Source organism: Diabrotica undecimpunctata, chromosome 4 (assembly GCF_040954645.1).
Source record: "Diabrotica undecimpunctata isolate CICGRU chromosome 4, icDiaUnde3, whole genome shotgun sequence".
NCBI classification, from domain to species: domain Eukaryota; kingdom Metazoa; phylum Arthropoda; class Insecta; order Coleoptera; family Chrysomelidae; genus Diabrotica; species Diabrotica undecimpunctata.
Window position 1 is genome coordinate 157922968 of NC_092806.1, and position 16123 is coordinate 157939090.

The 16123-nt window shown below is 35.1% G+C and overlaps 1 protein-coding gene across 2 annotated transcripts in view; it reads right to left on the bottom strand.

Moving 5' to 3' along the window:
* Positions 1-16123, bottom strand: part of LOC140440308 (zinc finger protein castor homolog 1-like) — a 246779-nt gene that overhangs the window by 70028 nt on the left and 160628 nt on the right. For both annotated transcript variants that reach the window (XM_072530734.1, XM_072530733.1), the window contains exons 4-5: positions 12887-13266; positions 2390-2480 (exon numbers count right to left, since the gene is read on the bottom strand). In XM_072530734.1, the coding sequence (XP_072386835.1) occupies positions 2390-2480; positions 12887-13266 (471 nt within the window). The remainder of the gene's footprint in view (positions 1-2389; positions 2481-12886; positions 13267-16123) is intronic.

Here is a 16123-nt window from a genome sequence, read left to right on the forward strand (position 1 = left end):
TAAACTTAAAATTGACATTTTCGATAATTGATGGATTCGACCGTTACTTGATGGAAATTCATTTTATGTAACAATAAAACACTGAAAACTTTGTTTTCAAAACTTCCACAAAATTTATTTTAAATTCTTATCACTACAGCTGTTTCGGCTAATTGCCTTTCTCAAGTGATCTGTTTCTGGCATGGGTTTACACTTTATAGTCTCTAATGAAATAGGTTGAGGAGGGGAGAACTGTTTGTCTCAAGCTGGTCATTCAGAATTTCAACTCAAAATAGAAAACAACATAGTGTTTACAAAAGCAGACAAAGGTAACACTACTATTGCTATAGATAAAGTAGAATATAATAACAAAACAATAGAATTTTTAAATAATCAAAACATTGAAACGTTACACAAAGATCCAACAGAAAAGTATCAAAAACAAATTAAGCTAGCGTTAGAAAATTCAAAATCAATAGTAAATCCAAGAGAACAGAAATACCTCAGTATCATGAACCCACAGCCTCCTAAATTATACTCTTTCATTAAACTACACAAACCGGATCACCCAATAAGACCTGTAGTGTCTTTTTATACAGCTCCGTCATATAAACTTTCAAAAAAACTGTTAGAGATTATTTTAGAACACACTAAATTTTCACCTAAATTTACCATAAAAAATACAATAGAACTAGTTAATAAAATACAACATTTTCAGTTACCTAACAACTCCAAATTAATTTCATTTGACGTAAAAAATCTTTTTCCTAGTATTCCTCCTACAGAAACTTTTATTCTAGTAAAAAACCTTTTATACAAAAATAGTACAAATCCAATCATTACATCTGAAATTTTACATCTTCTTGAAGTTTGCATAAACCAGGACTACTTTGAATTTAATAATGAATTATATACAAATAACAGTACAGGACTTATAATGGGCAATCCTCTAAGCCCATTGCTATCAGATATTTTTATGGATCATCTAGAGACAAATATTTCAAAACATCCCATATTCAAACAGTTTTTATATTGGTGGAGATACGTAGACGACGTACTGGTATGTTTCACAGGAACTAACAGGCAACTCGACCAATTTTTATCGTATATTAATTCTCTTCATAGCCATATTGAATTTACAATAGAAACAGAACAAAATCAATCCATAAATTTTTTAGATTTAAAAATTACCAGACTTAAAAACAAACATGACTTCTCCATATTTCATAAACCTACCCATACTGACACGACTATTCACAATTCATCATCCCATCCCACACAACATAAACTGGCAGCCTATCATAGTATGTTACATAGGTTAACAGCAATTCCTATGTAAAAATACAATTTTGAGACAGAATTAAATATCATTAAGCAAATAGCAGTAAACAATGGATACAACGAACAAACAATTAATAAAATGTTAAATCAAAAACTACACAAGAAAGCCCTGAACTTAGTATTTCCACCACCAGAGAAAAAACACAGTACCTTCTGCTTGATTACATAATACAGGCAAAATATCAACAAAAATAGCCAAACACATAAAAAAGAAAGGAATAACACCAGCTTTCAGAACAAATAACAACCTAGGCAAATATATTAAAAACAACAAGAGCCAACATAAAAAACACTTACACAGTGGTGTGTACAAACTTAAATGTGGCGACTGCCCAAAAACTTACATTGGTCAAACAGGTAGAAATTTTAATAAACGAATAGCAGAACATAATCATTCTTTTAATGACGAATTTAAAATTCTACACATTCAAAATAAAGGCCTTAAGCTATCTTTGTTAGAATCTATGGAAATCAACAAATTAAAAAACACAGATATAATTCTGAATGACCAACTTGAGACAAACAGTTCTCCCCTCCTCAACCTATTTCATTAGAGACTATAAAGTGTAAACCCATGCCAGAAACAGATCACTTGAGAAAGGCAATTAGCCGAAACAGCTGTAGTGATAAGAATTTAAAATAAATTTTGTGGAAGTTTTGAAAATAAAGTTTTCAGTGTTTTATTGTTACATTGACATTTTCCTTTACCTGAAACTTAAATTGCTTATTACTCAAAACAACGAAAATGGAGTTTGGCCTTTTTAATACTCAGGTCCAGATATATTCTACAGCCCATTCAGTAATGTAAAAGATGAAAACTGTCGACATTAAATTTATTGTTTTACCAGTTTTTTCCAGTTTATCTCGTCACAAAATTCTAATCATTGTTGATTGATTAAGTCTTATACCACTTTCACGTTCGCCAATAATATTCTCCGAATATGCACTTAAACAATCACTATCTTTTTATACAAAAAAAGATTTTTCTACGTAAGTACTCGTTTTTTTTTTTTTCGATATCTGCATATTATGTGTTGTAATGTATAAAATAAAATACTTCAAGACTTACCATTTAGTGGATTTGGCTCTAGTGGGGGAGGGCTAGAAGATTCAGTCTTTAATGCTTGGGAAAATGGAAGAAAATTCGAAGGAAAAATCCCCTGAAATAAAATTGGTCCATCAAACTACAAAACATTAATGAATTTCAAGCTGTAAATAAAAAAATAGTTTATTTATTACGCATCTAACGTTTGGTATGTGACTCCCATACCCAAGTTCCTTTAAACGGTGCAAAAAGTGTCTTATACGTCTTTGGTGCAATTAACTGAGCAATTAAACACAATTAGAAATGTACTACAAGAACTGAAATTAACAAATTAATCAATAAACTAATCTCTTTTTACGTGTTAAAGATCACACGCAGTTGTCTTGTACATTATGAATGAGCTACAAGGAAGACGTATATCTAATAGGCTTTAATGGGATGTACAGTCCATTCAGAAGTGTAGTGTCATGTAACAGAAGCGATAAAAATAAATAAGGCATTGGATGATACATTTTTTCTTAATTAACCTAAGACAACTATCTTGGTATCATGTACGTGTTGATTTCGAGTATGTTTCTCCATTTCTAGCAGCCTATCGTTAATGGTTACAACACCTATTCTTCTAATATTATTTTCTGCCTTTTTTTAAATTTCATTACATTGTACAGGTACTTTTTTGTTTTTTTTTTTCGTCTTTATAGAGGGGGGGGGGTCTGGAATCTTCAAAAGACATCTCAGTCCAGGGCGCCGCCTGACTAACTTTAGTGCAGGATTCGTTCTTCGTACTCCCGGCGATAGTTCTCGAGGTACTTTAAAATGCCCTCTCGTCGCCGAGTCTACGCCGAACGCCTACCTGCTAAACCAGACCCTCCTCTGTCATCCAGCGATCCGGAAGCGGAATGGCCGCTGTAAGGCCGGCATCACTTCCGAATCACTACCTTTATTCATTCATTCTCCATTCATACACATCCACACTCTATTCATCAGCAAGGAGGTTCCCTGTCTCGTTCCAGGTAGCGCGTAGAAGACACTCATCGCTCCTAGTTCGGCATTATTTCCAGGTGGGCATTTCCTCCTTCCCCACAGTCTGACTCACGCATTCCAACTCACACAGTGTGACCCACTTTTCTAGCTTCACCTTTCAGCATCATTCACTCTTACCTTTAGCGTTGGTTTAGCAGTCTTTCTTCCTCTTCCTTTTTCTTGATCACTGCACGGATATAGCTGTGTATGTTAGTACAAACTAATTTATTTTCAATCATTCTCTCAATCATTTCTCTCACTGTAACAAAATTCACACCTGTCTCTCTCTCCATTCTGTTCCTTTCCACTATCCATTTGCTGCAATCTAACATCGTATGTGTCACAGTGTCCGAGTATCCACAGTATAGGCATTCATCTGTATCAGCCTTTCCGATCCTATAGAGGTAGGCCGTAAAACACCCGTGTCCTGTGAGCACCTGCGTCAGGAAATAATCCAGTCGCCTGTGGCCACAGTTCACCCAATCTCTTATGTTCGGGATCAGCATTTTCCTCCACTGTGCCACATCTTCCGTGTTGTTCCATTCTTCTTGCCATCTTTCAACTGACCTTTCCCTTTCCTGTCTTTTCTCGGCCACAGTAAGGTTTGGACCTCTTCTCTCATAAAGCTCTTTTCTTTCCACCGCCAAAACATGCAACGGAACACATCCAGTGATGGTCCATAAGGCTACCGCAGACACAGTCCTGTAGGCGCATGCCACTCGCAACAGACTTGTTCTGTCTACTCGTGTCATGAGACTCCTACAGGCAGTTATCTCTACCGCCTCGCTTCAGACTAGTGCCGCGTAGAGGACGATCGATTGTACAACACCTTGTAAGACCCTCCTCCTTTCGGATTTGGGTCCTCCAATGTTCGGCATCACCCTCCCCAAGGCAGCCGTACTATTCGCAGCCTTCCGGACCACCTCCCGCACGTGCTCTCCCCATTTTCCATTCTGGTGCAATGTCACTCCTAGATACTTTACTTGTTTCTTAGGTGTTAGACATGCTCCCGCACATTTTAATTCAATATTTTGCCTATTCCTTGTCCCCTTCAGAATGATGGCTTCGGTTTTCTCTGTCGCAAGTTTCAGTCCGTGCTGCGTCATCCATTTCTTTACGACGCCGCCTGCGTTTCTAACTCGGTATTTGAGATCTGGCTCATCCCGAGCCACTACCAGTACAGCGAGGTCATCCGCGAATGCGAAGGGGGTTGTACCCTCAATATTGTAGTACAGGTACTACAATATTGAGTTTCCATTCGCCAGTTTTGTGTTTATTCCAAACGTCTTTAGCTATCTTCGCTTTTCTTCATTTTTAATTATCATTTTCGCTATGAAGCATGTCTTTTGTGATAAAGAATATAAATATACAATAAAAATAGAACTAAATATGATCTGTCTTAGAACTAAAACCATGACAACCAAGAAGAAGAGCTTTTGGCTGATCACACATAGATATATCCTTCTTGTAGTATTCATGTCTTACCACATATAGAAACTCTTTAGATATTCGCACTTCACATTGAAAAGATGGCTTCTTCTTCTTTTGGCATCATAACTCTGGATGGGTCTTTGCCTGTCTGGCTATGTCCTTCCATTCAGATCTCTCTTAGGCCCGTCTCCTCCATTGTCTTATATTCATGGTTTTCAGGTCGTCTTCCACGTCATCCAACCATGGGCCTTCCTTTTTTCCGCCTTCCTACCGGCTTCCACTGTAACATCTTTTTTGTCGTTTTCGTGTCTTCTTGTCGCTCAACATGTCCCAGCCATGTCAGTCTTTGACTTTTCGCAAATCTTACAATGTCATACCCTTTATTCAGTTCATTAACCTCATCGTTTCTTCTGATTCTCCATGTGCCGTCTTCCTCTTGCACCGGGCCATATACTTTTCCTTCTCTTTTTTCGTCATTACCCAGGTTTCACGACCATAGGTTACTACGGGTCTAATCAAAGTTCTGTAGATAGTCATTTTGGTTCTTTTGTCTAATAATTTCAATGTCATCAATCTTTTTTTAGCATAGTATGTACGACTTTCACTGGAAATACGTGCATTAATTTCGCTACTTACGGAATTCTTCTGATTGATGTCTGTGCCCAGATATGTGAAGGCATCTACACGTTCAATAGTATAGTTATCTATTGCTATATTATTTTCATTCTCAGGTGTTCTTTTGATGTTTATGTACTTAGTTTTTGTTTCGTTTATTTTAAGCCCTCTTTTTTGTGCTTCAGGATCAATTTCCTTGAACGTTTTTATTAGTCGTGTCTTGCTTCTGTTTTGGAGTTTATATGGCCGGTTACATTGCTTTTTCTGATGACTGCTTCAAGAACTAGGTTGAACAGCATGGTTGAAAGTGCGTCCCCCTGTCTCACCCCTATAGTCCAAGATCCCAGAGCGATCAGACATAACTTATTTTCACACAGATGAAACCTTAGAGTCTCAATAGCGTCTCGCGTGCTTTGAATACCTGCGCATTTATGAAACTTGCTGAGTGACACCTGGGCAGGTACCAGGTGAGAAAGGTAACTAAAAATAAGAGCTATTTAACTTAAATTTACATAACTGATTTTTATACATATTTTGTAGAATATTATTTTGAAAATACTCTAATAAGTGTCAGACACTTGTCATGGACCAGAACTTTTGTCAGACGCTTTAAAGCTCCACTAAAATTAAATGAACTTTACTTACTTTTACATGTCTGATTTTTAAATATGTTATTAATGGTACTATAATAAAGTTATATTTAATCAGTCAGACAAATTAGAATGACCAAACATCCCTCAAACACAAAAATTAGTTAACTAGAGGTATGAGCGCGAGAGTGCTGTGCGCATGAGCCTCAGAGTAAACAATTCAAATTCATTAAGAATACTTACTGTTTTCGATCCGATTAAATATTTTTGCATCTCTATTTTAATATGATGAACTCTAGCATTAAGATAAATATTAAAGTAAATTAATGTATTGATATTTGGGATAATTAATTAATTCGGAGCACTTTGGTTTCATAAAAAAATTATATTTACTTTATTGTAAAAAAGATACTAGTTAAGATAATTAAAAAAAATAATTTTTGTAAAAAATCTTCAACTGGGATTGATTGAAACAAACATTTTTCTATATTTTAATCATCATATTCATTGTCGCAATTATTACAATTTTCATCATTAAACCAATCATGATGCTGCTCATCCGAGTCATCATCTTCATCATTATCAGTTATGTTGTTGCTGGCTGGTTGTTCTGCAAAAAATAGTTCAAAGAATTAAAAAGCAGAAAATCACAAACATAATAAATTCTAAACCTGAAATCAAAGTATAATACCTGAAGTTTGAAGGAATTCACTAACGTTTGCTGGTAATTGGTCACCATCAAACCAATGAAAGTGATATTGGTTTTCTTCTAATCTCTGCCCATTGTGTTCAGGAGTTAAAATGGTTGGTTGTTTTGCATTTGCATTATTCCATATGCTAAAAATGTAATTAGCACGGCGGAATTGTTGGAATAACTCACTTTAGCATGGTGGTAAACTGCTGGCATCAAAATTTTTTAAATTTTTGCGATCGAATTCTCCGTTAATATTAGATACGCTGTAATTATTTAAAAACAATTGCAGCCCGGCAGCATTAATGTTGCACGTATCAGGAAAACTATAAATTTCGCAGATAAATTTTTGGATTATTTTGAAAATATCTTTTTGGGTGGCTTCATCGGTAAACAACTCTGATTCTCCAAACTGCATGAAAGATCGCTAATATTCATGTTTCTTCATTAATATATTGAATGGTCTTTGTTTACCCTTTTAAAAAAAAAGGCGGGATTAAAGTCACATCCAGTTAAATTGTGAAACCCTGGCAAACTTCTACATAAAGATGGTCCCAAGTACTCGTAAACCTTTGTCAAATTAATGTATCTCTGGTTATTTCCGGTGCCTGCGTTTAACCATACATTCGAATCATCATTTTTTAAATTATGCATATATCGTTACATAATTATCGCAATGTCTCACTCACTCTGAAATGCAAGCACAGCACTCTCGCGCTCATACTTCTGGTTTACTATTTTTTGTGTTTGAGGGATATTTGGTCATTCTAATTTGTCTGACTGATTTAAATATAACTTTATTATAGTTCCATCAATAACATATTTAAAAATCAGACATGTAAATGTAAGTAAAGTTCATTTAATTTTAGTGGAGCTTTAAAGCGTCTGACAAAAGTTCTGGTCCATGACAAGTGTCTGACACTTATTACAGTATTTTCAAAATAATATTCTACAAAATATGTATAAAAATCAGTTATGTAAATTTAAGTTAAATAGCTCTTATTTTTAGTTACCTTTCTCACCTGGTACCTGCCCAGGTGTCACTCAGCAAGTTTCATAAATACGCAGGTATTCAAAGCACGCGAGACGCTACTGAGACTCTAAGGTTTCATCTGTGTGAAAATAAGTTATGTCTGATCGCTCTGGGATCTTACTCTACTATGTTGATGTCAAACAGGGGAGACAGTTCTCCATCTACTCTAACTGCAGCTTCTGAACCCTGCAACGTCATTTTTATGAGGCTGATATATTTTTTTGGTATACCTAGATTTCGGAGGTCTTCCAGCATTCTGTCTCTTTTCACACTATCAAAAGCTTGTTTAAAGTCTCTATACATATTATATAGTTCTATGTCGTATTCATAAGCTTTCTCTTGTATTGTTCTAAGTATGAAAATGTTGTCTGTAGTGGCTCTATTTGGTCTGAATCTATTTTGATAATCACCAATTATATTTTAAGAGTATCCTGACAATCTAGTGTAGATAATGCCAGACAGGATTTCGTATATTACATTTAGCAACGTAATTTCTCTGTAATTCTGGCATTTCCTCTTATTTCCTTTTTTATATATTGGCTGTATAAGACCAACTGCTTATTCCTCCGGCATTTGCTCGTTGGTCCATACCAACTTTATCAGGTAATGGATTCTTCCCTAGAGTTCGCGTCCTTCATATTTCAACAATTCTACCGAAACTCCGTTCGTTCGTGGCGCTTTACTGTTGTTTAGTTTCTTTATTATTTGAACTATTTCTTCATAACTCAGATTTTCAATGTGCTGCTCCGCCGTAAAATTTTCATTGTCCATTGAAAAAGATGGCGAAGCAACAAAAAGAACCATATATTCGGATGCTTTATCCCTTAAATTATAAATCCAAGCGTTGTTGCCTATAGAAAACGAAATAGTTCTATTTTTTAGACTGTTAAAATTCAAGTTCAACTATATGTTTGTGTTAAAACATTCTTTTTCTAATAAGTTTTTAGTTTGACCAATGTATGTGTATCTAGATTTTAATAGTAAAAACTAAACAAATACGAATCACACAAAGGTTTACACGAAATTTTAAAATCTTTTCAAAACAAATAATGATATAGGACTTAAATAGCGTTCAATCCGATGCCAAAATAATTAAAAACCCATTCCGCGTCTACTTGACCCATTTTTCTAATCTACCGATGGCAAAATTGCTTGCTATTTTATGTAAATCGTAATTGTATCAAAATTAAATCTAAGGAACTGTTAATATAAAATTATAGCGACCGTGAATGAAGTTGATCGACTAAAAGATATCGCCGTAATTATTTTCAAATGCCTGAAAAGCATCTTTTTCTCCCATAATTACATCTAACTGTTACTTTTGGCAGTAAATTTCCAACTTATTGTTCATAATTTTAATTATTCTGAGGAAAAAAAATGTGAGAATTGGGTGAAACTCTAGTTCTATTTGGAATCGTAATTAAACAATGCTTAGATTAAAATCGGGGAGATAAGTACTAGGAGAAGAGTACTTTTCAGTTCTGTGATTTTGTCAGATATTAATGCAGCATCGGACTAACCTTTTATGCGTTTAATTACAATATCATCAATTACAGTCGTGACAATGTACAAAGAACTGAACTGGAAAGTTGAACAACTGTCAAGGAAGAATGGAGTCAAGAAAAGTGTAAATAGGTCAAAATTTGTAAGTCAAACACAAAGAAAAATAATTACTGATAACAATCAAAACACCAATAAATCATGGTGCAAAGATCTTCTGCTACTAGATATTTACCAACTCCAATGGAGAAACGATATGCATGAGTTAAAAAAAGAGATTGTATGTACCCTATGATAAATAAAAAAAGCTGTCGGTATGTTTATTGGAACTATACAGAGTGTGTTACAACGAAGAATACAAATATAAAACGAGGAGTTCGTCAGGGATGCATTCTGTCTACCTTACAATTTAATGTATATGCCGAATATATCATCAGAACATCCCTTCGGCATCGTCCAGTGAGTACCAATGAAATCATCAGTAATGATATTGTGGATGATATCGTGATATTAGCTGAATAAAAAAAGCAATTAAGACTCAAGAGAAAGAAGAAATTTCCATATTGGTCACCAATCTCAGTAAACCACTTTGGTACAAAATTGGAGGAACTTTCCAACAAAACAAATAATTATTTCACTTAATTTATTAGCTATAATATTGTATATATTCGTTGTCGTTATATACAGCTGGTAAACATCGGGATCATACAAATTCTGCATAGTTGTGAAATGTATTGTCTTTTTTTTGTAAAAAGAACGCCATAAAAGCAAAGAAAAAAGCTCAAAAACCTACATAAGCACTGAAAAGGGATGCCGATAACAAAAAACCTTGCTAAAAACTGCTACCTTGTTGACAGAAATGATCTGGATGTCAAATAAATGATTTACTTGAATATGGAATTAGAAATAGAATAGAAATTTAAAAAATGATAAGCAATTTAAATAAATAAGGTTCTTGTAGTCATCGGGAATCATACATTGAGGATCATTTTAAAGAACTAGTCATTATAGGGTGAACATCTCTCACTTACCGGCCTTAAGGTTCAATATTTCGGTTACTGTAATGACTGTAATGACGTTCAGGCTGAACTAAGTGACGGTAGTTAGATATTGCTAAAACATGACGATGGCAGGCAGCGAAGTGTATCAAGGAAAAGGAGTATGTACAGCGATGAAGAAGGCACAGAGAAACCACCTCATTATACTACCCTAGTAACAGTTATGATTGAAAACAGTGACAAGCAATGACAGTGGTTCCGAGAGACCATATATTAATGCCTTTATGTCTTGTTATCCATTGTTTGCTTTTAGGAGGTTTATCGCCATCCACGTAGCGTTAAGTTGTCCTTGTCTTTCTACTTTCTCGACTTCCTTGTGAATTTGTTCTTTGATCTGTTGGCAGAAACCAGCTTCTTTTAGTTTTCTTAATAGATTAATTCTAGCTGCTTTGATGGCTGTTCATGTCTGCTTAAACAAGGTTGTGGTCACTTGTTATATCTGCCCTGGGTAAGCTTTTTGTATCACAAAACATAAAGGAGGTATTTCGAAACAAAACACTAGGAAATTTCTTTATATATTCTGGTTCACTCGAAGAAGAAGATCCTATAGGATCCTATAGGCACACCAAAACAGTCAAACCAAAAATATTATTGAACGGCGACGTCGAAGTAGTTTCTAAAAAAGGAAACAATATAAAGAATGGTCAGAAAAATAGACAAAACTAACAAATTGAATCATTAATTAAAGAAACAAAGATAGGCAACACTTCCACAGTGTCAAAGTTTATAAAAATAAAGAAATAAAGCACAGTAAATAAAAAACACAAGTCTTCAGTGTCAACTTCCTACAAAATGTTCAATCTGACAAATCTTTACCAGTCCTGTACTGGGTATATTTGTATGTGGGAAGAGTTTTAATAAAAATTACAGAAGCAGTCAGTCTCATGTCGAGTACTTCGTTTAGAAGTTACAACAGGAAATGTTAACAATAAAATCAAATTACCAGTAACAATATTTATATTCATGTTCTCAGTGATTTATGTCTAATTTGCGACTTTATTGTTCTACCAAAGAACTAGATATTTTATTAAAAAACAAAGTTAAGAGAGGAAGGAATAGTGGGTGAATGCATTTAGGTAGTTAGTATGACTCTTCATAGATTAAATGTATTACAGTTTAGTATTTTGTAATACCTATGAAGAAAGAAGATAGTACACGCTCGAGGAAACAGTTAAAAGGTTAGAAAGACATAACCATGTAAACTCGAACTTCAATTGGATTTTTCTAAAGTCGAAAACACTTGGTGGAGAGCGACTGATTTCTGATATATTTCATACCATGCAAATTTGCCTCTCAAATAACATTTTTTGATTATTTACTGCGAAGCACAGATTAAGTATCGAGGGTATATCCATATCAGCAGAGTTAAAACATGTCTGAATGCCACATGATGACATTCCGATACTAATGACAACCTCGAAGGCAAATAAAATAAAATCAAGTAGTCTGGAAAGATGGTGGTTATCAGTGAGTGAAATTATCAGCTCATATCGTCAAATCATATAGAGGAGCAAACGCGAACAATTACCATTTTCTAGTAATGGGAGAATGGAGAGAACAAGACAAAACAAAAGAAGATGATTCAGAAATTCAGCTGAAGAGGTGCTAGAATAGAAGGAAATAAAAAGAAGGAAAGAATGGTTCGATACAGAATGCGAAACAGAAAACAGCACTACAAAGAAAAAAGAAATTAGCAGACCAATGTTGCAAAAATAAAAGAGACTGTGGATGGAAGATTTGTTAAAAGACCTAGAATAGTAACGGAATAGTAACTACAAAGCTAAATTTTTGGGATACCTAAACGCCCAATAACGAAAATGCAGACCAGTGGGTAAAATTGACAGTGGATAGTGGAAAACACACCACGGAACTATATAGATGCAAAGAAATTACTGAAGAGGCAGAATGCATAACAGAAGACATGAGAGATAATGCAATAAGGAGTACTAGCAGGCAAAAAAAACATACTGGAGATATCCTAGTTATTAAGAATATTCCAGAAACTGAAAGACTAAGGAAAAGACCTACAGAGAGATACGAGAACCAGGTCATGAGAGATGTTAAAATCCTGAAAGTGAGAAACTGGAGGGCTTTTCGCACAGAACGAAATGAGTGGAAGAAAACTATAATGAAAGACAAGTTAACAAACTTTGGACAATAAAGAAGAAGAATGCAGAGTGATTCACCACAATAAGCGAATCAAAGAGCTCTAAGAGCAGCAAACATGTCATCAGGAATGGAAGGCCTTGATAATAATAATCAGACCATATAGTTTCTCGAATAATTATGGTTACAAAAAAAAATATTACACAAAATATATGCAGATACATGAAAGACAGAAATGTTCACCATAAAGCCATTCAACTTAATCTAGATATAGTAGATGATGCTTTAAATAAATAATATCCTTATGGGTAGTGCAAAGTGGGTACCACACTACATGAAATAAACCGTCGGTATGGTATGTAAAGAGAAATCGTCGTTGTCATATAGATCTGTAACATAGGATTAATATTTGCATGCAAAGAAGAAATTTATAACAAAATTTGTATCACAATATTTGTTTCGTAGAACACTTACCCTCCCACTAGGCGTAGTCTTTTCTAAATTCATAGTTTCTTCATTAACTCTCCTGATAGCTTCAATCTCGGCGCTAGTATACAGCATATCTGGAGAATGAGGTAAAGTACCATTGGTGTATGGCTGTTGTTGTTGATGCTTCTTCCCCATGAGGTTCAGAGGCGTGCTTTGGCAGGTGATTGGGGGTATTTGAGGTATTTTTTGACTAGATTGAGAATGCGGTAAGGTTGGTGTAGGCGTAAAGGGAATGTTTAATAGTTTCGGGGTGGTATCGTTGGATTTTGGCGATAGAGGAGTCGAAGGAGGTGTAGGTGGCTGTGATGGAGGTGTTCCCTCTTTTTTTACGGGAGGGTTGAGGCTGAAGTTTTCAAATATTTTACCTGAAACAAGAAAACAAATATTAGAATTAAATTTTGTAAAAGAACATCGTTTTTTGTTGTTAGTTTTATATCTTGTTATCTAAGCGTGTACTGGAGTGACCGCGAGTCTTTTTAATAGCGAATGGAAATCAATAATCTTGATGACAATCGCCTAGATTGCATTCCATTGTTTTCAAATGTTCCCTAAAAATCGGAAACCGATAAAACCTTAACCGATAGCGACTTAAGGCATATTATAGCCCGAGCCAACCCACCCCTGTGCCCCAGGTGGTATCTATATGAACTTGCCACCCGCAGAGAGAAAAAGTATTCGAATTTTCAGTAATATTAATCAAATTGTCATGTTCTATTATTCAAAATAAGAACAATGGAAGTCGGAAGGGTTATTTTTTGTTTCCAGTTTTCGATATCGTCTGTCTCTGGCCTGTCTGCGATATTACACAGTGATGGCAGGCGGGGAGACTGGGTATCTTTTTTCATAATGACGAATAAAATTGTAATTTGTCTTATACAGAGTGTTTACTAGATATTCGTGTTTTTATTTTATTAATAAACAATAATTTCAGTTTTAATAGTTTCATTTATTTAATTTGTAGATGTAATTAACGATGGGCATGATACTAGGGAAAAACAACTTTGATCAACACTCACAGAACTAAATTTGTATTCGTAGATAAGCAACAGATAATATTTTGAAGAAGTTATTGAATAGAGAGACAGTTATTAATAAGAACAAGGACCTTTTAAAGGACGAGGAAGGCAAATACATTACTATGGCCAAGAGAAGACAGGAAAGGAAAAGGTCAATTGAAAGATGGCAAGAAGATTGGCACAACACGGAGGATGTGGCACAGTGGACAAAGATGCTGATCCCAAACATAAGAGATTGGGTGGACTGTGGAAACAGACAACTGGATTATTTACCTTTTAGGACCTACCTCTCTAGGTTCAAAGAGGCTCATACGGATTAATGCCTATACTGTGGACACTCGCACACTGTGATATATACAATGTTATGTTAGAGAGACAGGTCTGAATTTTGTTACAGTGAGAGAAATGATTGAGAAAATGATTGAAAATGACACAGGTTGGATTAGTGTTCACAACGATATCCGTGCAGTGATCAAGAAGAAAGAAGAGGAAGTACAGCCGGACCAATGGCAAAGGTAAGAGGGAAAGCTATTGTAAGTTGAGGGAATACGTTTTGATAAGAGGCGAAAAGTAAAGTTACACTGTGGGGAAGGACGAAATGCCCACCTGGGAGTGATGCCATACTAGGGGCGATCAGGGTCTTCCACGCGCTACCTGAAACGGGGTTCCTTTAAAAAAAGGCCAGTTTTTGGGACCAAAAAAAAGGAGAAACAGGGAGCTTCCTTAATGACAGTTTGTGGATAATGGAGGTAGTGCTTCGGAAGTTAAGGTTCGGCCTTACAGCGGCCATTCCGCTTCCGGATAACTGGATGCCAGAGGAGGATCTGGTTTAGCAGGTAGACGTTCGGCGTAGACTCGGCAACGAGAGAGCGTTTTTTAAAGTACCTCGAGAACCATCGCCGGGACTACTAAGAACGAATCCTACACTACAGTCAGTCAGACGGCGTCCTGGACTGAGACGTCTTTTAAAGATTCCAGACCTCCTTCTAAAAAGACGAAAAAAAAAAAGATCCAAAAGGAAACATAATTCGACTCTTGTAACAAAAGCAAAACTCAGAAATGGAGAATTAGTGATGGGACAGAGTAAATACTAAGGTAGGTAAGGGTAGGAAAACTGCGCGACAAGGGGATGTTCTATTTTTAACAACATAGAATGTTTCAACAATGATCGATGTAGAAACAAGAAAAGCAATCGTGAAAAAACCTTCTAGTATTGTAGAATCCAATAGCATCAAATCATTTATTGATGTCTCCGATCAAACGGCGTCATATTCCTTCGTAGCGGAATTAAGTGGTACCGGAAAGTGGTTATAGAACTTTCAGTGAGCACAGCAGTAGTAAATGCATATACTTCATATTAGGGAAACAAATAACAGGGAAAAAAATAAATAAACTATCAATTCGAGAACAAATCGTGAATATAATTTTTGAACAAGTCCACAACCGCCTACAGCATTCGAATGAGGAAAGAGATCCTGAAAGAAGCCATAAACTTGCTGAAGGTGAAGGCGAATACAGTACAAAACATGTGGCAAAAGAAAAGTTTTTACGCAATGACTGTATAAATCATTTGATATACATAATTGTCAAATAAAAAAGTAACCTTTTTGTTCAATGGTGGTGTACATAGTTTTCAAATAATGACTTTTGCTACATCCCAAGTGTGATACATTTTGACACGTTCTGTCAAACCAAGTATTTTGCATAATTCCTCATTTTTATATTATATGATTTGTAACTCTTCAGACAAAAAATAATGCACACCTCAGCTTCTGTGAAATTTATAAAATATCCTGTTAAGTTTGACTATATATTTTGTGATTATCATTAAGATGCACAACTTCGTGGTGCCACTTAAAGTACACACAAAACTCAAGTTTAATTACAGCATGCTTTGCAAAAATTAGATTTTAAAATTGTTTTGATGAATGTTCAAAAAAACCGAAAATTCACACATAATATATAAGAAAGAATTTACTTACTCAAGGCCTTTAAAACGACAGCCTTTCCCATCCGTTATATTCACGCGTATTTAATATTCTATAAATAATTATTGTTGAACCACTTTAAACATGTTTACATTACATACTTTTATATAAACATTCCTTAAATCACCTTGAATTAATTGAAACAAACCACAAAATTCTGATGTTTTCCATCGTATTCATTCATCAATCATTCGAAAATAAGTTATTATATCAATTTA